The following is a 24,006-nucleotide window of genomic DNA, read 5'->3' on the forward strand; positions in this document are numbered from 1 at the left end:
GGTCTTATCAATCAAATCGACACGAATTTATTTTGTACTGTATCTGGAAATATTCTGCTGCTAAACAGGAAGGCACTGGTGGTTCAGTGGTAGAATTCTCGCCTGCCACGCGGGAGACCCGTGTTCGATTCCCGGCCAGTGCAATGTTTATTTTGTTTTTGGCTGGAAAAACATCAAATGCAAATGTCAGTACCTATATTTTCTATTAAACTCCTGTGTTGTGTACTTAAATCGGTAAACTGTAGATTAAAAGCATAGCTTTAACACAAGAAACAAAACTGAATTTCCTCCCCAATGCTTCTGTGGTCAGCAGAGTGGCGCAGTGGAAGCGTGCTGGGCCCATAACCCAGAGGTCCGAGGATCGAAACCTTGCTCTGCTAGAGGTGCGTCAATTTTTTGGCGCTGATATCGAGAAGAGAAACAACACCGGATTCTCCAGATTTTTTCGCTTTGTAAAGAGAAATCCATTTTTTAGGCAATTTCGACTAAGTTAGAGTGCAAATAATGCCTATTGGAATAATAAAAAGTGTTTTAGAATTTGATTTTCAACCACCTCAGAAGACAGGTCTTATCAATCAAATCGACACGAATTTATTTTGTACTGTATCTGGAAATATTCTGCTGCTAAACAGGAAGGCACTGCTGGTTCAGTGGTAGAATTTTCGCCTGCCACGCGGGAGGCCCGATTTTCCTTCCAAAGGCTTCAATGGTTAGCAGAGTGGCGCAGTGGAAGCGTGCTGGGCCCATAACCCAGAGGTCCAAGGATCGAAACCTTGCTCTGCTAGAGGTGCGTCATTTTTTTGGCGCTGATATCAAGAAGATTTACAAACATTAGCAATTGTATTCGAGCCAAAAAAGATTGTGTTTGTACAAAATTTCAAAACTACTCGCGCAAAATTATAGAGACTCTCTTGCAAGCTAAAAACTTTGTTTGATTGTTTTCAATGTGTCTTTATGATTTTGCGTTTGTATTTAAATATAATGGAAAACAGTTCAGAATCAGCCATATGCAGCTTCATGTGGTTTAGTTCTGAGTACTGGGGGATTAGCTCAAATGGTAGAGCGCCCGCTTAGCATGCGGGAGGTACCGGGATCGATACCCGGATTCTCCAGATTTTTTCGCTTGGTAAAGAGAAATCCATTTTTTAGGCAATTTCGACTAAGTTAGAGTGCAAATAATGCCTATTGGAATAATAAAAAGCGTTTTAGAATTTGATTGTCAACCACCTCAGAAGACAGGTCTTATCAATCAAATCGACACGAATTTATTTTGTACTGTATCTGGAAATATTGTGCTGCTAAACAGGAAGGCACTGGTGGTTCAGTGGTAGAAATCTCGCCTGCCACGCGGGAGGCCCGGGTTCGGTTCCCGGCCAGTGCAATGTTTATTTTGTTTTTGGCTGGAAAAACATCAAATGCAAATGTCAGTACCTATATTTTCTATTAAACTCCTGTGTTGTGTACTTAAATCGGTAAACTGTAAATTAAAAGCATAGCTTTAACACAAGAAACAAAACCGAATTTCCTCCCCAATGCTTCTGTGGTCAGCAGAGAGGCGCAGTGGAAGCGTGCTGGGCCCATAACCCAGAGGTCCGAGGATCGAAACCTTGCTCTGCTAGAGGTGCGTCATTTTTTTGGCGCTGATATCAAGAAGAGAAACAAAACATTAGCAATTGTATTCGAGCCAATGAAGATTGTGTTTGTACAAAATTTCAAAACTACTCGCGCAAAATTATAGAGACTCTCTTGCAAGCTAAAAACTTTGTTTGATTGTTTTCAATTTGTCTTTATGATTTTGCGTTTGTATTTAAATATCCTGGAAAACAGTTCAGAATCAGCCGTATGCAGCTTCATGTGGTTTAGTTCTGATTACTGGGGGATTAGCTCAAATGGTAGAGCGCCCGCTTAGCATGCGGGAGGTACCGGGATCGATACCCGGATTCTCCAGATTTTTTCGCTTGGTAAAGAGAAATCCATTTTTTAGGCAATTTCGACTAAGTTAGAGTGCAAATAATGCCTATTGGAATAATAAAAAGCGTTTTAGAATTTGATTGTCAACCACCTCAGAAGACAGGTCTTATCAATCAAATCGACACGAATTTATTTTGTACTGTATCTGGAAATATTCTGCTGCTAAACAGGAAGGCACTGGTGGTTCAGTGGTAGAATTCTCGCCTGCCACGCGGGAGACCCGTGTTCGATTCCCGGCCAGTGCAATGTTTATTTTGTTTTTGGCTGGAAAAACATCAAATGCAAATGTCAGTACCTATATTTTCTATTAAACTCCTGTGTTGTGTACTTAAATCGGTAAACTGTAGATTAAAAGCATAGCTTTAACACAAGAAACAAAACTGAATTTCCTCCCCAATGCTTCTGTGGTCAGCAGAGTGGCGCAGTGGAAGCGTGCTGGGCCCATAACCCAGAGGTCCGAGGATCGAAACCTTGCTCTGCTAGAGGTGCGTCAATTTTTTGGCGCTGATATCAAGAAGAGAAACAACACCGGATTCTCCAGATTTTTTCGCTTTGTAAAGAGAAATCCATTTTTTAGGCAATTTCGACTAAGTTAGAGTGCAAATAATGCCTATTGGAATAATAAAAAGTGTTTTAGAATTTGATTTTCAACCACCTCAGAAGACAGGTCTTATCAATCAAATCGACACGAATTTATTTTGTACTGTATCTGGAAATATTCTGCTGCTAAACAGGAAGGCACTGCTGGTTCAGTGGTAGAATTTTCGCCTGCCACGCGGGAGGCCCGATTTTCCTTCCAAAGGCTTCAATGGTTAGCAGAGTGGCGCAGTGGAAGCGTGCTGGGCCCATAACCCAGAGGTCCAAGGATCGAAACCTTGCTCTGCTAGAGGTGCGTCATTTTTTTGGCGCTGATATCAAGAAGATTTACAAACATTAGCAATTGTATTCGAGCCAAAAAAGATTGTCTTTGTACAAAATTTCAAAACTACTCGCGCAAAATTATAGAGACTCTCTTGCAAGCTAAAAACTTTGTTTGATTGTTTTCAATGTGTCTTTATGATTTTGCGTTTGTATTTAAATATCCTGGAAAACAGTTCAGAATCAGCCATATGCAGCTTCATGTGGTTTAGTTCTGATTACTGGGGGATTAGCTCAAATGGTAGAGCGCCCGCTTAGCATGCGGGAGGTACCGGGATCGATACCCGGATTCTCCAGAGTTTTTCGCTTGGTAAAGAGAAATCCATTTTTTAGGCAATTTCGACTAAGTTAGACTGTAAATACCGCCTATTGGAATAATAAAAACCGTTTTAGAATTTGATTTTCAACCACCTCAGAAGACAGGTCTTATCAATCAAATCGACACGAATTTATTTTTTACTGTATCTGGAAATATTCTGCTGCTAAACAGGAAGGCTCTGGTGGTTCAGTGGTAGAATTCTCGCCTGCCACGCTGGAGGCCCGGGTTCAATTCCCGGCCAGTGCAATATTTATTTTGTTTTTGGCTGGAAAACATCAAATGCAAATGTCAGTACCTATATTTTCTATTAAACTCCTGTGTTGTGTACTTAAATCGGTAAACTGTAGATTAAAAGCATAGCTTTAACACAAGAAACAAAACCGAATTTCCTCCCCAATGCTTCTGTGGTCAGCAGAGTGGCGCAGTGGAAGCGTGCTGGGCCCATAACCCAGAGGTCCGAGGATCGAAACCTTGCTCTGCTAGAGGTGCGTCATTTTTTTTGCGCTGATATCAAGAAGAAAAGCAAAACATTAGCAATTGTATTCGAGCCAATAAAGATTGTGTTTGTACAAAATTTCAAAACTACTCGCGCAAAATTATAGAGACTCTCTTGCAAGCTAAAAACTTTGTTTGATTGTTTTCAATGTGTCTTTATGATTTTGCGTTTGTATTTAAATATCCTGGAAAACAGTTCAGAATCAGCCATATGCAGCTTCATGTGGTTTAGTTCTGATTACTGGGGGATTAGCTCAAATGGTAGAGCGCCCGCTTAGCATGCGGGAGGTACCGGGATCGATACCCGGATTCTCCAGATTTTTTCGCTTGGTAAAGAGAAATCCATTTTTTAGGCAATTTCGACTAAGTTAGAGTGCAAATAATGCCTATTGGAATAATAAAAAGTGTTTTAGAATTTGATTTTCAACCACCTCAGAAGACAGGTCTTATCAATCAAATCGACACGAATTTATTTTGTACTGTATCTGGAAATATTCTGCTGCTAAACAGGAAGGCACTGGTGGTTCAGTGGTAGAATTCTCGCCTGCCACGCGGGAGACCCGGGTTCGATTCCCGGCCAGTGCAATGTTTATTTTGTTTTTGGCTGGAAAACATCAAATGCAAATGTCAGTACCTATATTTTCTATTAAACTCCTGTGTTGTGTACTTAAATCGGTAAACTGTAAATTAAAAGCATAGCTTTAACACAAGAAACAAAACCGAATTTCCTCCCCAATGCTTCTGTGGTCAGCAGAGTGGCGCAGTGGAAACGTGCTGGGCCCATAACCCAGAGGTCCGATGATCGAAACCTTGCTCTGCTAGAGGTGCGTCATTTTTTTGGCGCTGATATCAAGAAGAGAAACAAAACATTAGCAATTGTATTCGAGCCAATGAAGATTGTGTTTGTACAAAATTTCAAAACTACTCGCGCAAAATTATAGAGACTCTCTTGCAAGCTAAAAACTTTGTTTGATTGTTTTCAATGTGTCTTTATGATTTTGCGTTTGTATTTAAATATCCTGGAAAACAGTTCAGAATCAGCCGTATGCAGCTTCATGTGGTTTAGTTCTGATTACTGGGGGATTAGCTCAAATGGTAGAGCGCCCGCTTAGCATGCGGGAGGTACCGGGTTCGATACCCGGATTCTCCAGATTTTTTCGCTTGGTAAAGAGAAATCCATTTTTTAGGCAATTTCGACTAAGTTAGAGTGCAAATAATGCCTATTGGAATAATAAAAAGCGTTTTAGAATTTGATTGTCAACCACCTCAGAAGACAGGTCTTATCAATCAAATCGACACGAATTTATTTTGTACTGTATCTGGAAATATTGTGCTGCTAAACAGGAAGGCACTGGTGGTTCAGTGGTAGAAATCTCGCCTGCCACGCGGGAGGCCCGGGTTCGGTTCCCGGCCAGTGCAATGTTTATTTTGTTTTTGGCTGGAAAAACATCAAATACAAATGTCAGTACCTATATTTTCTATTAAACTCCTGTGTTGTGTACTTAAATCGGTAAACTGTAAATTAAAAGCATAGCTTTAACACAAGAAACAAAACCGAATTTCCTCCCCAATGCTTCTGTGGTCAGCAGAGAGGCGCAGTGGAAGCGTGCTGGGCCCATAACCCAGAGGTCCGAGGATCGAAACCTTGCTCTGCTAGAGGTGCGTCATTTTTTTGGCGCTGATATCAAGAAGAGAAACAACACCGGATTCTCCAGATTTTTTCGCTTTGTAAAGAGAAATCCATTTTTTACGCAATTTTGACTAAGTTAGAGTGCAAATAATGCCTATTGGAATAATAAAAAGTGTTTTAGAATTTGATTTTCAACCACCTCAGAAGACAGGTCTTATCAATCAAATCGACACGAATTTATTTTGTACTGTATCTGGAAATATTCTGCTGCTAAACAGAAAGGCACTGGTGGTTCAGTGGTAGAATTCTCGCCTGCCACGCGGGAGGCCCGATTTTTCTTCCAAAGGCTTCAATGGTTAGCAGAGTGGCGCAGTGGAAGCGTGCTGGGCCCATAACCCAGAGGTCCAAGGATCGAAACCTTGCTCTGCTAGAGGTGCGTCATTTTTTTGGCGCTGATATCAAGAAGATTTACAAACATTAGCAATTGTATTCGAGCCAAAAAAGGTTGTGTTTGTACAAAATTTCAAAACTACTCGCGCAAAATTATAGAGACTCTCTTGCAAGCTAAAAACTTTGTTTGATTGTTTTCAATGTGTCTTTATGATTTTGCGTTTGTATTTAAATATCCTGGAAAACAGTTCAGAATCAGCCATATGCAGCTTCATGTGGTTTAGTTCTGATTACTGGGGGATTAGCTCAAATGGTAGAGCGCCCGCTTAGCATGCTTTAGGTACCGGAATCGATACCCGGATTCTCCAGATTTTTTCGCTTGGTAAAGAGAAATCCATTTTTTAGGCAATTTCGACTAAGTTAGACTGCAAATAATGCCTATTGGAATAATAAAAAGTGTTTTAGAATTTGATTTTCAACCACCTCAGAAGACAGGTCTTATCAATCAAATCGATACGAATTTATTTTTTACTGTATCTGGAAATATTCTGCTTCTAAACAGGAAGGCACTGGTGGTTCAGTGGTAGAATTGTCGCCTGCCACGCGGGACCCCCGGGTTCGATTCCCGGCCAGTGCAATTTTTATTTTGTTTTTGGCTGGAAAAACATCAAATGCAAATGTCAGTACCTATATTTTCTATTAAACTCCTGTGTTGTGTACTTAAATCGGTAAACTGTAAATTAAAAGCATAGCTTTAACACAAGAAACAAAACCGAATTTCCTCCCCAATGCTTCTGTGGTCAGCAGAGTGGCGCAGTGGAAGCGTGCTGGGCCCATAACCCAGAGGTCCGAGGATCGAAACCTTGCTCTGCTAGAGGTGCGTCATTTTTTTGGGGCTGATATCAAGAAGAGAAACAAAACATTAGCAATTGTATTCGAGCCAATAAAGATTGTGTTTGTACAAAATTTCAAAACTACTCGCGCAAACTTTTAGAGACTCTATAGCAAGCTAAAAACTTTGTTTGATTGTTTTCAATGTGTCTTTATGATTTTGCGTTTGTATTTAAATATCCTGGAAAAGAGTTCAGAATCAGCCATATGCAGCTTTATGTGGTTTAGTTCTGATTACTGGGGGATTAGCTCAAATTGAAGAGCGTCCGCTTAGCATGCGGGAGGTACCGGGATCGATACCCGGATTCTCCAGATTTTTTCGCTTGGTAAAGAGAAATCCATTTTTTAGGCAATTTCGACTAAGTTAGACTGCAAATAATGCCTATTGGAATAATAAAAAGCGTTTTAGAATTTAATTTTCAACCACCTCAGAAGACAGGTCTTATCAATCAAATCGACACGAATTTATTTTGTACTGTATCTGGAAATATTGTGCTGCTAAACAGAAAGGCACTGGTGGTTCAGTGGTAGAATTCTCGCCTGCCACGCGGGAGGCCCGGGTTCGATTCCCGGCCAGTGCAATGTTTATTTTGTTTTTGGCTGGAAAACATCAAATGCAAATGTCAGTACCTATATTTTCTATTAAACTCCTGTGTTGTGTACTTAAATCGGTAAACTGTAGATTAAAAGCATAGCTTTAACACAAGAAACAAAACCGAATTTCCTCCCCAATGCTTCTGTGGTCAGCAGAGTGTCGCAGTGGAAGCTTGCTGGGCCAATAACCCAGAGGTCCGATGATCGAAACCTTGCTCTGCTAGAGGTGCGTCATTTTTTTTTTTGCGCTGATATCAAGAAGAGAAGCAAAACATTAGCAATTGTATTCGAGCCAATAAAGATTGTGTTTGTACAAAATTTCAAAACTACTCGCGCAAAATTATAGAGACTCTCTTGCAAGCTAAAAACTTTGTTTGATTGTTTTCAATGTGTCTTTATGATTTTGCGTTTGTATTTAAATATCCTGGAAAACAGTTCAGAATCAGCCATATGCAGCTTCATGTGGTTTAGTTCTGATTACTGGGGGATTAGCTCAAATGGTAGAGCGCCCGTTTAGCATGCGGGAGGTACCGGCATCGATACCCGGATTCTCCAGATTTTTTCGCTTGGTAAAGAGAAATCCATTTTTTAGGCAATTTCGACTAAGTTAGAGTGCAAATAATGCCTATTGGAATAATAAAAAGCGTTTTAGAATTTGATTTTCAACCACCTCAGGAGACAGGTCTTATCAATCAAATCGACACGAATTTATTTTTTAATGTATCTGGAAATATTCTGCTGCTAAACAGGAAGACAGTGGTGGTTCAGTGGTAGAATTCTCGCCTGCCACGCGGGAGGCCCGGGTTCGATTCCCGGCCAGTGCAATGTTTATTTTGTTTTTGGCTGGAAAACATCAAATGCAAATGTCAGTACCTATATTTTCTATTAAACTACTGTGTTGTGTACTTAAATCGATAAACTGCAAATTAAAAGCATAGATTTAACACAAGAAACAAAACCGAATTCCCCCCCCCCCCCCCCCCCCAAGGATTCTGTGGTTAGCAGAGTGGCGCAGTGGAAGCGTGCTGGGCCCATAACCCAGAGGTCCGAGGATCGAAACCTTGCTCTGCTAGAGGTGCGTCATTTTTTTGTCGCTGATACCAAGAAGAAAAACAAAACATTATCAATTGTATTCGAGCCAATAAAGATTGTGTTTGTACAAAATTTCAAAACTACTCGCGCAAAATTATAGAGACTCTCTTGCAAGCTAAAAACTTTGTTTGATTGTTTTCAATGTGTCTTTATGATTTTGCGTTTGTATTTAAATATCCTGGAAAACAGTTCAGAATCAGCCATATGCAGCTTCATGTGGTTTAGTTCTGATTACTAGGGGATTAGCTCAAATGGTAGAGCGCCCGCTTAGCATGCGGGAGGTACCGGGATCGATACCCGGATTCTCCAGATTTTTTCGCTTGGTAAAGAGAAATCCATTTTTTAGGCAATTTCGACTAAGTTAGAGTGCAAATAATGCCTATTGGAATAATAAAAAGCGTTTTAGAATTTGATTTTCAACCACCTCAGGAGACAGGTCTTATCAATCAAATCGACACAAATTTATTTTTTACTGTATCTGGAAATATTCTGCTGCTAAACAGGAAGGCACTGGTGGTTCAGTGGTAGAATTCTCGCCTGCCACGCGGGAGGCCCGGGTTCGATTTCCGGCCAGTGTAATGTTTATTTTGTTTTTGGCTGGAAAACATCAAATGCAAATGTCAGTACCTATATTTTCTAATAAACTCCTGTGTTGTGTACTTAAATCGGTAAACTGTAAATTAAAAGCATAGCTTTAACACAAGAAACAAAACCGAATTTCCTCCCCAATGCTTCTGTGGTCAGCAGAGTGGCGCAGTGGAAGCGTGCTGGGCCCAAAACCCAGAGGTCCGAGGATCGAAACCTTGCTCTGCTAGAGGTGCGTCATTTTTTTGTCGCTGATATCAAGAAGAAAAACAAAACATTAGCAATTGTATTCGAGCCAATAAAGATTGTGTTTGTACAAAATTTCAAAACTACTCGCGCAAAATTATAGAGACTCTCTTGCAAGCTAAAAACTTTGTTTGATTGTTTTCAATGTGTTTTTATGATTTTGCGTTTGTATTTAAATATCCTGCAAAACAGTTCAGAATCAGCCATATGCAGCTTCATGTGGTTTTGTTCTGATTACTGAGGGATTAGCTCAAATGGTAGAGCGCCCGCTTAGCATGCGGGAGGTACCGGGATCGATACCCGGATTCTCCAGATTTTTTCGCTTGGTAAAGAGAAATCCATTTTTTAGGCAATTTCGACTAAGTTAGAGTGCAAATAATGCCTATTGGAATAATAAAAAGCGTTTTAGAATTTGATTTTCAACCACCTCAGGAGACAGGTCTTATCAATCAAATCGACACGAATTTATTTTTTACTGTATCTGGAAATATTCTGCTGCTAAACAGGAAGACAGTGGTGGTTCAGTGGTAGAATTCTCGCCTGCCACGCGGGAGGCCCGGTTTCGATTCCCGGCCAGTGCAATGTTTATTTTGTTTTTGGCTGGAAAACATCAAATGCAAATGTCAGTACCTATATTTTCTATTAAACTACTGTGTTGTGTACTTAAATCGATAAACTGCAAATTAAAAGCATAGATTTAACACAAGAAACAAAACCGAATTCCCCCCCCCCCAAGGATTCTGTGGTTAGCAGAGTGGCGCAGTGGAAGCGTGCTGGGCCCATAACCCAGAGGTCCGAGGATCGAAACCTTGCTCTGCTAGAGGTGCGTCAATTTTTTGCCGCTGATATCAATAATAGAAACAAAACATTAGCAATTGTATTCGAGCCAATAAAGATTGTGTTTGTGCAAAATTTCAAAACTACTCGCGCAAAATTATAGAGACTCTCTTGCAACCTAAAAACTTTGTTTGATTGTTTTCAATGTGTTTTTATGATTTTGCGTTTGTATTTAAATATCCTGAAAAACAGTTCAGAATCAACCATGTGCAGCTTCATGTGGTCTAGTTCTGATTACTGGGGGATTAGCTCGAATGGTAGAGCGCTTGCTCAGCATGCGGGAGGTACTGGGATCGGTAACCGGATTCTCCAAATTTTATTCGCTTGGTAAAGCGAAATCCATTTTTTAGGCAATTTCGACTAAGTTAGACTGCAAATAATGCCTATTGGAATAATAAAAAGCGTTTTAGAATTTGATTTTCAACCACCTTAGAAGGCAGGTCTTATCAATCAAATCGACACGAATTTATTTTGTACTGTATCTGGAAATATTCTACTGCTAAACAGGAAGGTACTGGTGGTTCAGTGGTAGAATTCTCGCCTGCCACGCGGGAGGCCCGTGTTCGATTCCCGGCCAGTGCAATGTTTATTTTGTTTTTGGCTGGAAAACATCAAATGCAAATGTCAGTACCTATATTTTCTATTAAACTCCTGTGTTGTGAACTTAAATCGGTAAACTGCAAATTAAAAGCATAGCTTTAACACAAGAAACAAAACCGAATTTCCTCCCCAAGGCTTCAATGGTTAGCAGAGTGGCGCAGTGGAAGCGTGCTGGGCCCATAACCCAGAGGTCCGAGGATCGAAACCTTGCTCTGCTAGAGGTGGGTCAATTTTTTGCCGCTGATATCAATAAGAGAAATAAAACATTAGCAATTGTATTCGAGCCAATAAAGATTGTGTTTGTGCAAAATTTCAAAACTACTCGCGCAAAATTATAGAGACTCTCTTGCAAGCTAAAAACTTTGTTTGATTGTTTTCAATGTGTCTTTATGATTTTGCGTTTGTATTTAAATATCCTGGAAAACAGTTCAGAATCAGCCATATGCAGCTTCATGTGGTTTAGTTCTGATTACTGGGGGATTAGCTCAAATGGTAGAGCGCCCGCTTAGCATGCGGGAGGTACCGGGATCGATACCCGGATTCTCCAGATTTTTTCGCTTGGTAAAGAGAAATCCATTTTTTAGGCAATTTCGACTAAGTTAGAGTGCAAATAATGCCTATTGGAATAATAAAAAGCGTTTTAGAATTTGATTTTCAACCACCTCAGGAGGCAGGTCTTATCAATCAAATCGACACGAATTTATTTTTTACTGTATCTGGAAATATTCTGCTGCTAAACAGGAAGGCACTGGTGGGTCAGTGGTAGAATTCTCGCCTGCCACGCGGGAGGCCCGGGTTCGATTTCCGGCCAGTGCAATGTTTATTTTGTTTTTGGCTGGAAAACATAAAATGCAAATGTCAGTACCTATAGTTTCTAATAAACTCCTGTGTTGTGTACTTAAATCGGTAAACTTGTAAATTAAAAGCATAGCTTTAACACAAGAAACAAAACCGAATTTCCTCCCCAAGGCTTCAATGGTTAGAATAGTGGCGCAGTGGAAGCGTGCTGGGCCCAAAACCCAGAGGTCCGAGGATCGAAACCTTGCTCTGCTAGAGGTGCGTCATTTTTTTGTCTCTGATATCAAGAAGAAAAACAAAACATTAGCAATTGTATTCGAGCCAATAAAGATTGTGTTTGTACAAAATTTCAAAACTACTCGCGCAAAATTATAGAGACTCTCTTGCAAGCTAAAAACTTTGTTTGATTGTTTTCAATGTGTCTTTATGATTTTGCGTTTGTATTTAAATATCCTGGAAAACAGTTCAGAATCAGCCATATGCAGCTTCATGTGGTTTAGTTCTGATCACTGGGGTATTAGCTCAAATGGTAGAGCGCCCTCTTAGCATGCGGGAGGTACCGGGATCGATACCCGGATTCTCCAGATTTTTTCGCTTGGTAAAGAAAAATCCATTTTTTAGGCAATTTCGACTAAGTTAGAGTGCAAATAATGCCTATTGGAATAATAAAAAGCGTTTTAGAATTTGATTTTCAACCACCTCAGGAGACAGGTCTTATCAATCAAATCGACACGAATTTATTTTTTACTGTATCTGGAAATATTCTGCTGCTAAACAGGAAGGCACTGGTGGTTCAGTGGTAGAATTCTCGCCTGCCACGCGGGAGGCCCGGGTTCGATTTCCGGCCAGTGCAATGTTTATTTTGTTTTTGGCTGGAAAACATGAAATGCAAATGTCAGTACCTATATTTTCTAATAAACTCCTGTGTTGTGTACTTAAATCGGTAAACTGTAAATTAAAAGCATAGCTTTAACACAAGAAACAAAACCGAATTCCCCCCCCCCCCCCCCCCCCAAGGCTTCTGTGGTTAGCAGAGTGGCGCAGTGGAAGCGTGCTGGGCCCATAACCCAGAGGTCCGAGGATCGAAACCTTGCTCTGCTAGAGGTGCGTCAATTTTTTGCCGCTGATATCAATAAGAGAAACAAAACATTAGCAATTGTATTCGAGCCAATAAAGATTGTGTTTGTGCAAAATTTCAAAACTACTCGCGCAAAATTATAGACTCTCTTGCAACCTAAAAACTTTGTTTGATTGTTTTCAATGTGTTTTTATGATTTTGCGTTTGTATTTAAATATCCTGAAAAACAGTTCAGAATCAACCATGTGCAGCTTCATGTGGTCTAGTTCTGATTACTGGGGGATTAGCTCGAATGGTAGAGCGCTTGCTCAGCATGCGGGAGGTACTGGGATGAGTAACCGGATTCTCCAAAATTTTTTCGCTTGGTAAAGAGAAATCCATTTTTTAGACAATTTCGACTAAGTTAGAGTGCAAATAATGCCTATTGGAATAATAAAAAGCGTTTTAGAATTTGATTTTCAACCACCTTAGAAGACAGGTCTTATCAATCAAATCGACACGAATTTATTTTGTACTGTATCTGGAAATATTCTACTGCTAAAAAGGAAGGTACTGGTGGTTCAGTGGTAGAATTCTCGCCTGCCACGCGGGAGGCCCGTGTTCGATTCCCGGCCAGTGCAATGTTTATTTTGTTTTTGGCTGGAAAACATCAAATGCAAATGTCAGTACCTATATTTTCTATTAAACGCCTGTGTTGTGAACTTAAATCGGTAAACTGCAAATTAAAAGCATAGCTTTAACACAAGAAACAAAACCGAATTTCCTCCCCAAGACTTCAATGGTTAGCAGAGTGGCGCAGTGGAAGCGTGCTGGGCCCATAACCCAGAGGTCCGAGGATCGAAACCTTGCTCTGCTAGAGGTGCGTCATTTTTTTGTCTCTGATATCAAGAAGAAAAACAAAACATTAGCAATTGTATTCGAGCCAATAAAGATTGTGTTTGTACAAAATTTCAAAACTACTCGCGAAAAATTATAGAGACTCTCTTGCAAGCTAAAAACTTTGTTTGATTGTTTTCAATGTGTCTTTATGATTTTGCGTTTGTATTTAAATATCCTGGAAAACAGTTCAGAATCAGCCATATGCAGTCCCCAAGACTTCAATGGTTAGCAGAGTGGCGCAGTGGAAGCGTGCTGGGCCCATAACCCAGAGGTCCGAGGATCGAAACCTTGCTCTGCTAGAGGTGCGTCATTTTTTTGTCTCTGATATCAAGAAGAAAAACAAAACATTAGCAATTGTATTCGAGCCAATAAAGATTGTGTTTGTACAAAATTTCAAAACTACTCGCGCAAAATTATAGACTCTCTTGCAAGCTAAAAACTTTGTTTGATTGTTTTCAATGTGTCTTTATGATTTTGCGTTTGTATTTAAATATCCTGGAAAACAGTTCAGAATCAGCCATATGCAGCTTTATGTGGTTTAGTTCTGATTACTGGGGGATTAGCTCAAATGGTAGAGCGCCCGCTTCGCATGCGGGAGGTACTGGGATCGATACCCGGATTCTCCAGATTTTTTCGCTTGGTAAAGAGAAAGCCATTTTTTTTTGCCAATTTCGACAAAGTTAGAGTGCAAATAATGCCTTTTGGAATAATAAAAAGCGTTTTAGAATTTGATTTTCAACCACCTTAGAAAACAGGTCTTATCAATCAAATCGACACGAATTTATTTTGTACTGTATCTGGAAATATTCTGCTGCTAAACAGGAAGGCACTGGTGGTTCAGTGGTAGAATTCTCGCCGGCCACGCGGAAGGCCCGGGTTCGATTCCCGGCCAGTGCAAAGTTTATTTTGTTTTTAGCTGGAAAACATCAAATGCAAATGTCAGTACCTATATTTTCTATTAAACTCCTGTGTTGTGTACTTAAATCGGTAAACTGCAAATTAAAAGCATAGCTTTAACACAAGAAACAAAACCGAATTTCCTCCCCAAGACTTCAATGGTTAGCAGAGTGGCGCAGTGGAAGCGTGCTGGGCCCATAACCCAGAGGTCCGAGGATCGAAACCTTGCTCTGCTAGAGATGCGTCATTTTTTTGTCGCTGATATCAAGAAGAGAAACAAAACATTAGCAATTGTATTCGAGCCAATAAAGATTGTGTTTGTACAAAATTTCAAAACTACTCGCGAAAAATTATAGAGACTCTCTTGCAAGCTAAAAACTTTGTTTGATTGTTTTCAATGTGTCTTTATGATTTTGCGTTTGTATTTAAATATCCTGGAAAACAGTTCAGAATCAGCCATATGCAGCTTCATGTGGTTTAGTTTTGATTACTGGGGGATTAGCTCAAATGGTAGAGCGCCCGCTTAGCATGCGGGAGGTACTGGGATCGATACCCGGATTCTCCAGATTTTTTGGCTTGGTGAAGAGAAATCCATTTTTTAGGCAATTTCGACTAATTTATTTTGTACTGTATCTGAAAATATTCTGCTGAAAAACCAGAAGGCACTGGTGGTTCAGTGGTAGAATTCTCGCCTGCCACGCGGGAGGCCCGGGTTCGATTCCCTGCCAGTGCAATGTTTATTTTGTTTTTGGCTGTAAAACATCAAATGCAAATTTCAGTAGATATATTTTCTTTTAAACTCCTGTGTTGTGTACTTAAATCGGTAAACTGCAAGCTCAAATGGTAGAGCGCCCGCTTAGCATGCGGGAGGTACTAGGATCGATACCCGGATTCTCCAGAGATTTTGGCTTGGTGAAGAGAAAGCCATTTTTAGCCAATCTCGTCTTCGTTAGAGTGCAAATAATGCCTATTGGAATAATAAAAAGCGTTTTAGAATTTGATTTTCAACCACCTCAGAAGACAGGTCTTCTCAATCAAATCGACATGAATTTATTTTGTACTGTATCTGAAAATATTCTGCTGAAAAACCAGAAGGCACTGGTGGTTCAGTGGTAGAATTCTCGCCTGCCACGCGGGAGGCCCGGGTTCGATTCCCGGTCAGTGCAATGTTTATTTTATTTTTGGCTGGAAAACATCAAATGCAAATGTCAGTACCTATATTTTCTATTAAACTCCTGTGTTGTGAACTTAAATCGGTAAACTGTAAATTAAAAGCATAGCTTTAACACAAGAAATAAAACCGAATTTCCTTCTAGAGGCTTCTGTGGTTAGCAGAGTGGCGCAGTGGAAGCGTGCTGGGCCCATAACCCAGAGGTCCGAGGATCGAAACCTTGCTCTGCTAGAGGTGCGTCGTTTTTTGCCTCTGATATCAAGAAGAGAAATAAAAAATCAGCAATTGTATTAGAGCCAATAAAGATTGTGTTTGTACAAAATTTCAAAACTACTGCAGAACCATTTGATGGATATTTTAGAAGAAATGTATTGGAGATATAAAATTCTAAAAATGTACTTCCAGTCAAATGTCTTATAGTAGGAGTCCGTCACCCATTCGAGAAATCCTAGACATGTCTCTAGAATCTGATACTTTTAGAAGCGTGTTAATCCCTTGTTATAATCCTTAGGAGAATGGAAAAGGCTTAATAGAGGGGAGCTCATTTTGGCTCTAGAGGAGGGAGGGGGTATTTCAAAGGGGGGAGGGTGTTGAGTCATCTACGTCCACAAACGTTTGGGCTTGTTTTCGCCTTTTTTAACCCTTCAAACATTGTTATACATTTGATGAGACGCGGACCCCACCCCACATCGCCCAGCCATTTGAGAAAAAAGACTGAAGAAGAAGCACGCTGTCCTAACGATCGTGAGGACACTGGCAAGGAGCCTAAATCAAGCAAGGCATAAACTGTTATCGTAGTGTAGAAAGATAAGACGACCTTTTTTGTAAACTTTTTCTTTAAAAAGCTATGACATCAACAATTGAGTTATTTCTACTTTCCCCTTATATCACCATTTCTTTTTTTGGTTTAAGTATTGGTTTCACTAACCGCAAAAAATATGTTGTCTTTTTTATCCCACACATTGATTTTATATGTTCATTTAGTTACAAGCTTGATATCATTTACACATTTTTGTTTTTACTTAGTTCATTCTTTTTTTTAACAAGCCCTTTTTTCTGGTTGGTATGAGGCACACTTTATTTTCGAACCTCACACACACCAATCATTCTTTAACCACAATTTCAGAGCGCACAACAAGAACACACAACCGGAATGTAGAGGAAGTGTACAAAAATATGCACTATTATTTTGATGTGATGCAGGGGAGGCATACAACATTGCCAAACTTGGAGGAGATGTCTGGGACTCACATTTTTGATATCCGCATCGGAAAATATACGACAAACGAGACTTTAGTGTCTTATGACGCTAAGTTTAAAACAACCTCAGTGGTAGAAATTGGTCAAAGTGGCTGAAAAACCCTGATGTTTGTTTCATAACAAATTAATTAAACAGCGATATTGAAAAAAACTATGACACCAACAATTGAGTTATTTTTACTTTCCCCTTATATACCCATTTCTTGTTTTTGGATTAAGCATCGATTTCATTTACCACAAAAAATACGTTGTGTTTTTTATCACACACATTGATTTTATATGTTCATTTCGTTACAAGCTTGATATCATTTACCAATTTTTCCAACAAATTCTGTTAAGTTGTTACTTTTGTTTTCTATCAGCGATCTTCTGACCAAAAGAAACCAGAGTATCCTATATCTGAATGGGATTTTTTTTTTTAAACATGCCCCCTGTCATATACTGACCGGGATACCTGTGTCAGGAAGGAGACCGCTGTAAATAGTGTAGGCTGAAGTGACTCACATGTTCTGAGGCGAACGGCCTGTCAAGTTGTTGTTGGTTTATTATGGAAAGTTCGTGTGCTAATTAAAGGATAACCAAGGTTATTATACGTGGCGACGAGAGAAAAACCGAAAATAAGTCAAGAAGAAGGCGCTAGTGGTAAATTGGGACCGAAGAAACCCGACGAAGATCGAAAATCCGTTGAGTTTGTTCCATGAAATATGGCGACCGCAGCGTTGTATGGCAACCTCTTTGCTTTTGATGAGACCGAACACAATTGGACGAAGTTTATAGAAATATACGAACATTATGTTGCTGCAAACAAAATAACAGAAGACAAGTTCAAAGTGAGCATTTTGTGTGCCAACGTAGGCCCAAAAGCGTACCACATAATCAAAAGTTTGTGTTTACCGGAGAAACCGGCGGACAAAACATTTGAGTTTATCGCCAAGGCAGTGAAACATCACTTAAAACCGAAGCTTTCCGAAGCGAGCGCGAGTCTTTACTTTAACTCGAGAATTAGGAGAAGTAATGAAAGTGTCATGATGTATGTTGCGGAACTCAGGAGATTAGCAGTTCCATGTAATTTCGGAGGATTTCTTAACCTAGCCCTGAAGGACAGATTTATCGCTGGCATAAATGATGCAGAAATCCAACAGAAAATCTTATCCACACCAGATGGAGATCTAACATTTGATAAGGCTTCCCAGATCGCAGAGGCATATGAATCGGCACGCCGCAATGTTAGAGAAATGCAGAAAAGTGTTGCACAAGAGGAGCCCTCAGTAAACCAAGTGCACTACTTCCAAAAGCCTAAAGGGAAGGGAGTCCCCACTAGACAGAGGGGTAACTATGAAAACAAAACAAAAGGGGGCAGGTTAAGGGGTCCCAAAAGACACCCATGTCAGGAGACAAATCAGGGGGAGAATGTTACAGATGTAGAAATTCCCATGACCCACAATCATGCTGGTTTAAAGATCAGAATTGCTACAAATGTGGGAAGAAAGGCCATGCAAAAAGTGCATGCCGGTCCGGGGATACCATTACCCATGTCGAAGAAGAAGTTTTTAGTGAAGATGAAGATAGTGAAGGGGGTCCCGAGGGAATGTATCACATTAGGAACCCAGGAAATAAAGTTCCACCAATCACTGTACACCTAGAAGTATACGGGAGGCCAATTGAGTTTGAAATAGATACAGGGTCACCCTATACCTTAATTTCGGAAGAAACCGCCAAAACTCTGCCAAGTTTCCACAAAATGAAGTCATCTGAGTTAGGCCTAACTTCTTTTACAGGACACAAATTGAAAGTCCTGGGAACTATTGAGACTGTTGTCAGTTACCATGGCAACTCATGCACCACCCCAGTTGTCGTTACAAATCACAAGAGGGTTAATCTTGCCGGGAGGGATGTAGTAGAGCAGCTTAGCGTGATAAGTGTAAACCACCTCAAGGAAACCCTGACCCTAGAGACTGTGCTTGAAAGGCACCCAGATATTTTTAGGGACGAATTGGGGAAAATGAAAGGCACGCAAGCTAAGATTGTTGTTGACCCCAGCGCAAAGCCACTTTTCTACAAACCGCGCTCACTCCCATTTGCTATGAAGAGCAAGGTAATTGCAGAGATTGACCGACTCGTGGAACAGGATGTGATAGAGCCTATCCGACATTCAGACTGGGCAGCGCCGGTAGTCTCAGTACTGAAACCTAACGGTGAGATTAGACTGTGTGGGGACTATAAGGTCACTGTTAACAAGGTTTCCAAGGTCGAGCAGTACCCAATACCCACCTTGGAGGAGTTGACTGCTCAAATAGCAGGAGGAACTATCTATCATAAGCTTGATCTCTCTCATGCATATTCTCAGGTTGAACTTGACCAAGATAGCAGGAAGTTCACAACCATCAACACGGTGAGGGGTATGTTCCAGTATAAACGTCTGCCGTATGGAGTCGCCAGCGCCCCAGCGGCCTTCCAACGTGCCATAGAAGAACTGCTGCATGGAATACCTCAGGTAGCTGTATACCTAGACGATATCCTTGTGACAGGTGAGAGCACTGCTGAATCGCTTGAGAATTTAGAGAAGGTCCTAGCAAGGCTTGATGAGGCAGGACTGAAACTTAAGAGAGAGAAGTGTGTGTTTATGCAGGACAAGGTTGTATACCTGGGTCATCAAATTGACAAGACGGGCATATCTCCAGTCAAGGACAAGGTTGAGGCACTAGTTAAGGCCAAGATACCGGAGAATGTCACGGAACTGAAGGCATACCTAGGCCTATTGAATTACTACGGTAAATTTTTGAAGGGTCTCTCCCAGGTCCTTCACCCTCTGCACAAGCTCCTAGAGCATGGGGTGAAGTGGCACTGGGGACCAGAACAGCAAACATGTTTTGAACTAACCAAGAAGATGATTCTCTCAGCAGGACTTTTGGTACACTATGATACCGAAAGAGCACTAGTACTCCATTGTGACGCTTCCCAGTATGGCCTAGGCGCAGTCCTGTCCCATATCATGGAGGATGGCTCCGAACGACCTATTGGTTTTGCAAGTCGCACCCTTAGTGAACGGAGAATAACTACAGCCAACTAGACAAGGAGGGAGCCGCCGTCGTCTTCCGGCTAAAGAAGTTCCACAAGTATGTGTTTGGTCGAGATTTTGATATAATCACGGACCACAAGCCATTGCTGTCACTGTTCCATGAGGCGAAGCAGACACCGGTCATGGCATCGCCCAGAATTCAGCGATGGTCCATATTGATGAGGGCATACCAGTACCACATGAAGTACAGAGCAGGAAATCAGCATGCCAATGCAGACTGTATGTCCCGACTGCCTTTACCGGTGAAAGCGCGTACTGAAGACAGAGTATTGATGATAGAAGAGTTAGAAGACTGCTCTATCTTGACCGCAGAGCAGATCAGCCATTGGACAAGGAAAGATCCTGTACTCGCACATGTACATGAGTACCTGTTACGCGGATGGCCGACAGATGACACAGATCCAGCCCTTACATCCTATCGCAAGAGGAGAGACGAGTTAAGCGTCCAAGATGGGTGTATCTTATGGGGTGCGAGAGTTATAATTCCACCCAATGGTAGAGATCAAGTCAAGCGAGAACTCCACTCTGCACATCCGGGCATCAATCGGATGAAGGCCTTGGCCAGGAGTTACGTTTGGTGGCCCGGAATGGATGAAGAGCTAGCAGAGATAGTGAGGAGATTTGATGTTTGCCAGGACCGGAGAAGAAACCCGCCATCAGCTCCATTGCACCCATGGGAATATCCCGATGGTCCCTGGAAGCGGATCCACCTAGACTACGGTGGGCCGGTCGAAGGTCACATGTTACTGGTTATAACTGATGCTTACTCCAAGTGGATTGAGACATACCTGATGAAGTCAACAACATCTCAAGCAACCATAAACAAGCTGCAAGAATGCTTCGCACGAAACGGTATTCCAGATGTTGTTGTATCGGATAATGGTCCTAACCTTATCTCGGAAGAACTGTCAACATTCTTCAGTAAGAACGGCATCCAGCACATCCCGGTTGCGCCAGTACACCCATCCAGCAATGGGCAGGCAGAGCGAACCGTGCAGACAGTAAAGGAAGGAATAGAGAGGGCGTCTGGAAGAGATTTGACCACGAAACTGCAGAGGTTCCTCTTCCAATACCGTGTTACACCTCACACGACAACCGGTCGTAGCCCAGCGGAACTGTTAAACGGCCGGAAGTTGAAAACAAGGTTTGACTTGTTACACCCTGCTCTCCGAGGTCGAGTCAGGGACAACCAGAGTAATATGAAGAGATATCACGATAGGAAGACACCACTGAGAGCATTTACAGCAGGGGACTTGGTAAGAGCCAAGAACTTTGGACATGGAGTCAGGTGGTTCAAAGGTAAAATCTCCAAGGTAACTGGTCCTCTTTCGTATGAAGTTGAGCTCATAGACGGTGGACTTGTGCGCAGACACATTGACCATTTGCTGAAGCGAGAGGCAGACACAGACGTCAATGAGAAGCCTAGCGGGGATTCTAATATCTCCTTAGGTCCAATGGAGCTGGCCGGTGTAGACACAGTTCCAATAGAAAGTCTGGTGCCACCGACATCCACCACCCCCATATGCGAGCCAGTTGCAGCGACACCAGACGATACTCAGTCAGCGGCTATTGCTATCCTACGAGAGTTCGACAAACCCCAAGTCATTTAAATGAGTATGTTTTGTAAATAAGGTCCTTGTTGCAATACTTGTTGGGTTCACCAGGACTTGGACACATAGACACACATATCATTGGTGTACTGTAGTATGCTTTAGCTAGGAAGGAGGAAGTGTCATATACTGACCGGGATACCTGTGTCAGGAAGTAGACCGCTGTAAATAGTGTAGGCTGAGGTGACTCACATGTTCTGAGGCGAACGGCCTGTCAAGTTGTTGTTGGTTTATTATGGAAAGTTCGTGTGCTAATTAAAGGATAACCAAGGTTATTATACCCCCTTTTCGGGTTGGTATAAGGCACACGTTTTTTCTCAAACCTCTCTCTCACACATCAATCATCCTTCAACTACAATACCAGAACGCACAAACAACAAGTTTTCAATATGGTTTCTCTTGACAAGTGCTCATTGTAGGCATTGTAGTTAACAATGTGTTTTAGGTACTTGACTTGACTTGAAAATCTCTCGCTCAAGAGTATCTGTAAAGCTACATAATTCAAAGAAAATCTGTGAACAATAATAAGTTATGAAGGCATTAAACTAGCTCTTACTAGGTTATGCAAACACAAATCCAATTCAAACCAATCCAATTCAAACCCAGGGCGTATGTACTTTCCTTGTAAAATGTCAGATCTGTGTATTTTTTACACACCCATCAATGCAAGAAATGCAAGGCTCTTGCCAATTCTTGGATCACTAGAGCAATTATTCTTTGGTGTAGCATTTGCTTTGCAATGTGTCTTTTTTTATTGCTTCCAACTACTGTACCCTGAAGCACAACATATTTTTATATTTATCATGTGATATTCATGTTTCTCCTTTCTTTTTTGCTTTCAGTGTTAAAAACCGAAGAAAGAAAGTAAAGCTTTCAGTTATGTTCAATTCAGCCTTTTTAAAGTGACAAAGTTCATGTCTTCCTTAATGTTAGCGCTTGAATTAGGATTGAAGATGGTGAAATAATGCCCTTACAAAACCTGTAACAATAGAAAGACAAGCTAGGAAGACATCAAAAAAAAGCTATGTTTTATTATCAACCTACAACAAAAGGTAAGAAAAAAAATCAGCTTTTGTAACAGATTATTTGGCTGAACAGAGCCAAAAAGGACCACACAGGTAGAAATAGGACAGGACATTGATAAGAAAACCTGATGTGATTTGCCAGCAAACTAACACAGGAAAGGAATGTGTTCCTTCTGGATAAGATAGCCAAAAACTATTCAAAAAAGACAAAACATGCATAGCCATCAGAATCCACAAGGCATCTTATTGGTTGGCGGTGTTGTTGCGACAACAAAAATGCAGTAGGCTTATTAATCGAGTTTAATGAACTCTCATTAGCAGAAATTCTATACAGCATGGCCGCCGAGCATGCGCGCTGCTTTCCCTGTTGGACTTTAAATATATTTCTGCGATCACCTTACATATAGAGAACTGTATGAGAATACAAACGCTAGTATACTTTACTCGGTTTTATTGAGAAAGCCGTTAAACCTTTTACGGTTGCAAACGGCAGACTATCAACAATACAACTTCATTGGTATATGGTAAGAATTACACACGATTTCGATGAAAATAAACTGTTCCGCCATGCTTGCCTCTAAAATGTGCTCGAGTCGCAATACACAGGCCGTTCCTCTCGCTCGATAGTACATCCTCCTCCATTTGCAAACATCGAGTTCGAACACGAAGATATAGTACTCGCTAAAAGTCAAAATAATTCCTCCATACTCGATTAAAATCTTGTTCGCAAATGAGTCTGAAAATGTTCAATATTTGTTGAGTCCATATAGAGAAGAACAATAACACTTCGAGGTCCATTTCGGCAAGAATCAAGCCATATTTTCGGTAGAAGCAAAGGCTGTTTATGTTCGGCTATCTTGTTCCCACAATGCAAACTGTTTAATGCTTTGTGACCTAGCCTTTTTTCTATTTTCAGCTTAATATATAGATTTAGGCACTGCCTAAAAGCGGAGCCAGCATAAACACCTTTTGTGTTGACTGATCAAATGTATTATTGTGGGATCTAGGATCCTGCTCTCTACTGATATTTATTTATTGTACCAACCAAATGGATCCAGGCCTTATTCAATTATTTAAATTATGCAGTACATCAAAGTTAACAAACACAATTCCTGGTGTGGATATGGCTGTCAAAGTTGTCAAGAGTCTAATGGTAAATTCTTATGTCCCATAATAGAAGTTACATTACGAATATCTTTTTTTTTAATCAAAACAATACTCCCACAAGCTTTGCCCTTGTGCAGAAAATGCCATGGATGTAACAGCATTCCAAAGATTCAAAATAATATATTTAGACTGTTTAGATGCCATACTGTGATTTTTATTTTTATTTATTTTTATTGATTTAGTGGCGATTCTCTCCTTCATTGGACCGAATATTCAGAAAAATGTCTGGAAATTAAAATCCAAAAATATATCTCCTTTCATGCATTACATATTGGTGCACCCCACTTTACCATAATAGTGGCCTTGTTGTTGGTGGCCTACTCCCAAATGAATGCAATAAAGAAAAAACAGATTGAAAATGCTAACTTCTAATTTCAAACCAAACCCTTTCATTGATCTATGTTTGGGGTAGAGAGGAATCAAAGAATATCAATTGACTAAAAAATAATCGACGGGAGAGGAGATATAAAGTGA

General features: G+C 40.8%; 1 protein-coding gene and 27 non-coding genes across 28 annotated transcripts; all 28 read left to right on the top strand.

Moving 5' to 3' along the window:
• The first annotated feature begins 72 nt into the window (after positions 1 to 72).
• Positions 73 to 143, top strand: Trnag-gcc. The gene has a single exon. It is a non-coding gene; the product is annotated as a tRNA-Gly (tRNA).
• An 896-nt stretch (positions 144 to 1,039) lies between these two features.
• On the top strand, positions 1,040 to 1,112 carry Trnaa-agc. The gene has a single exon. It is a non-coding gene; the product is annotated as a tRNA-Ala (tRNA).
• A 198-nt stretch (positions 1,113 to 1,310) lies between these two features.
• On the top strand, positions 1,311 to 1,381 carry Trnag-gcc. Its single transcript has one exon. It is a non-coding gene; the product is annotated as a tRNA-Gly (tRNA).
• Positions 1,382 to 1,874: 493 nt separating this feature from the next.
• On the top strand, positions 1,875 to 1,947 carry Trnaa-agc. Its single transcript has one exon. It is a non-coding gene; the product is annotated as a tRNA-Ala (tRNA).
• A 198-nt stretch (positions 1,948 to 2,145) lies between these two features.
• Trnag-gcc lies at positions 2,146 to 2,216 on the top strand. The gene has a single exon. It is a non-coding gene; the product is annotated as a tRNA-Gly (tRNA).
• An 896-nt stretch (positions 2,217 to 3,112) lies between these two features.
• Trnaa-agc lies at positions 3,113 to 3,185 on the top strand. Its single transcript has one exon. It is a non-coding gene; the product is annotated as a tRNA-Ala (tRNA).
• A 198-nt stretch (positions 3,186 to 3,383) lies between these two features.
• On the top strand, positions 3,384 to 3,454 carry Trnag-gcc. Its single transcript has one exon. It is a non-coding gene; the product is annotated as a tRNA-Gly (tRNA).
• Positions 3,455 to 3,946: 492 nt separating this feature from the next.
• Trnaa-agc lies at positions 3,947 to 4,019 on the top strand. Its single transcript has one exon. It is a non-coding gene; the product is annotated as a tRNA-Ala (tRNA).
• A 198-nt stretch (positions 4,020 to 4,217) lies between these two features.
• On the top strand, positions 4,218 to 4,288 carry Trnag-gcc. The gene has a single exon. It is a non-coding gene; the product is annotated as a tRNA-Gly (tRNA).
• A 492-nt stretch (positions 4,289 to 4,780) lies between these two features.
• Positions 4,781 to 4,853, top strand: Trnaa-agc. Its single transcript has one exon. It is a non-coding gene; the product is annotated as a tRNA-Ala (tRNA).
• Positions 4,854 to 5,051: 198 nt separating this feature from the next.
• Trnag-gcc lies at positions 5,052 to 5,122 on the top strand. The gene has a single exon. It is a non-coding gene; the product is annotated as a tRNA-Gly (tRNA).
• A 1,167-nt stretch (positions 5,123 to 6,289) lies between these two features.
• On the top strand, positions 6,290 to 6,360 carry Trnag-gcc. The gene has a single exon. It is a non-coding gene; the product is annotated as a tRNA-Gly (tRNA).
• A 764-nt stretch (positions 6,361 to 7,124) lies between these two features.
• On the top strand, positions 7,125 to 7,195 carry Trnag-gcc. The gene has a single exon. It is a non-coding gene; the product is annotated as a tRNA-Gly (tRNA).
• Positions 7,196 to 7,961: 766 nt separating this feature from the next.
• Positions 7,962 to 8,032, top strand: Trnag-acc. Its single transcript has one exon. It is a non-coding gene; the product is annotated as a tRNA-Gly (tRNA).
• Positions 8,033 to 8,807: 775 nt separating this feature from the next.
• Positions 8,808 to 8,878, top strand: Trnag-gcc. Its single transcript has one exon. It is a non-coding gene; the product is annotated as a tRNA-Gly (tRNA).
• A 164-nt stretch (positions 8,879 to 9,042) lies between these two features.
• Trnam-cau lies at positions 9,043 to 9,114 on the top strand. The gene has a single exon. It is a non-coding gene; the product is annotated as a tRNA-Leu (tRNA).
• A 527-nt stretch (positions 9,115 to 9,641) lies between these two features.
• Trnag-gcc lies at positions 9,642 to 9,712 on the top strand. The gene has a single exon. It is a non-coding gene; the product is annotated as a tRNA-Gly (tRNA).
• A 767-nt stretch (positions 9,713 to 10,479) lies between these two features.
• Trnag-gcc lies at positions 10,480 to 10,550 on the top strand. Its single transcript has one exon. It is a non-coding gene; the product is annotated as a tRNA-Gly (tRNA).
• Positions 10,551 to 11,042: 492 nt separating this feature from the next.
• On the top strand, positions 11,043 to 11,115 carry Trnaa-agc. The gene has a single exon. It is a non-coding gene; the product is annotated as a tRNA-Ala (tRNA).
• Positions 11,116 to 11,313: 198 nt separating this feature from the next.
• Trnag-gcc lies at positions 11,314 to 11,384 on the top strand. The gene has a single exon. It is a non-coding gene; the product is annotated as a tRNA-Gly (tRNA).
• A 764-nt stretch (positions 11,385 to 12,148) lies between these two features.
• Positions 12,149 to 12,219, top strand: Trnag-gcc. The gene has a single exon. It is a non-coding gene; the product is annotated as a tRNA-Gly (tRNA).
• Positions 12,220 to 12,993: 774 nt separating this feature from the next.
• On the top strand, positions 12,994 to 13,064 carry Trnag-gcc. The gene has a single exon. It is a non-coding gene; the product is annotated as a tRNA-Gly (tRNA).
• Positions 13,065 to 13,876: 812 nt separating this feature from the next.
• Trnaa-agc lies at positions 13,877 to 13,949 on the top strand. The gene has a single exon. It is a non-coding gene; the product is annotated as a tRNA-Ala (tRNA).
• A 200-nt stretch (positions 13,950 to 14,149) lies between these two features.
• Trnag-gcc lies at positions 14,150 to 14,220 on the top strand. Its single transcript has one exon. It is a non-coding gene; the product is annotated as a tRNA-Gly (tRNA).
• Positions 14,221 to 14,712: 492 nt separating this feature from the next.
• Positions 14,713 to 14,785, top strand: Trnaa-agc. The gene has a single exon. It is a non-coding gene; the product is annotated as a tRNA-Ala (tRNA).
• A 97-nt stretch (positions 14,786 to 14,882) lies between these two features.
• Positions 14,883 to 14,953, top strand: Trnag-gcc. The gene has a single exon. It is a non-coding gene; the product is annotated as a tRNA-Gly (tRNA).
• Positions 14,954 to 15,315: 362 nt separating this feature from the next.
• Positions 15,316 to 15,386, top strand: Trnag-gcc. The gene has a single exon. It is a non-coding gene; the product is annotated as a tRNA-Gly (tRNA).
• Positions 15,387 to 19,852: 4,466 nt separating this feature from the next.
• On the top strand, positions 19,853 to 21,340 carry LOC116603112 (uncharacterized protein K02A2.6-like). The gene has a single exon (XM_032364122.1). The coding sequence runs from the start codon at positions 19,853 to 19,855 to the stop codon at positions 21,338 to 21,340; it is 1,488 nt and encodes a 495-aa protein (XP_032220013.1).
• Positions 21,341 to 24,006: the final 2,666 nt, after the last annotated feature.

The sequence above is a fragment of the Nematostella vectensis genome, chromosome 8, assembly GCF_932526225.1.
Source record: "Nematostella vectensis chromosome 8, jaNemVect1.1, whole genome shotgun sequence".
NCBI classification, from domain to species: Eukaryota; Metazoa; Cnidaria; class Anthozoa; order Actiniaria; family Edwardsiidae; genus Nematostella; species Nematostella vectensis.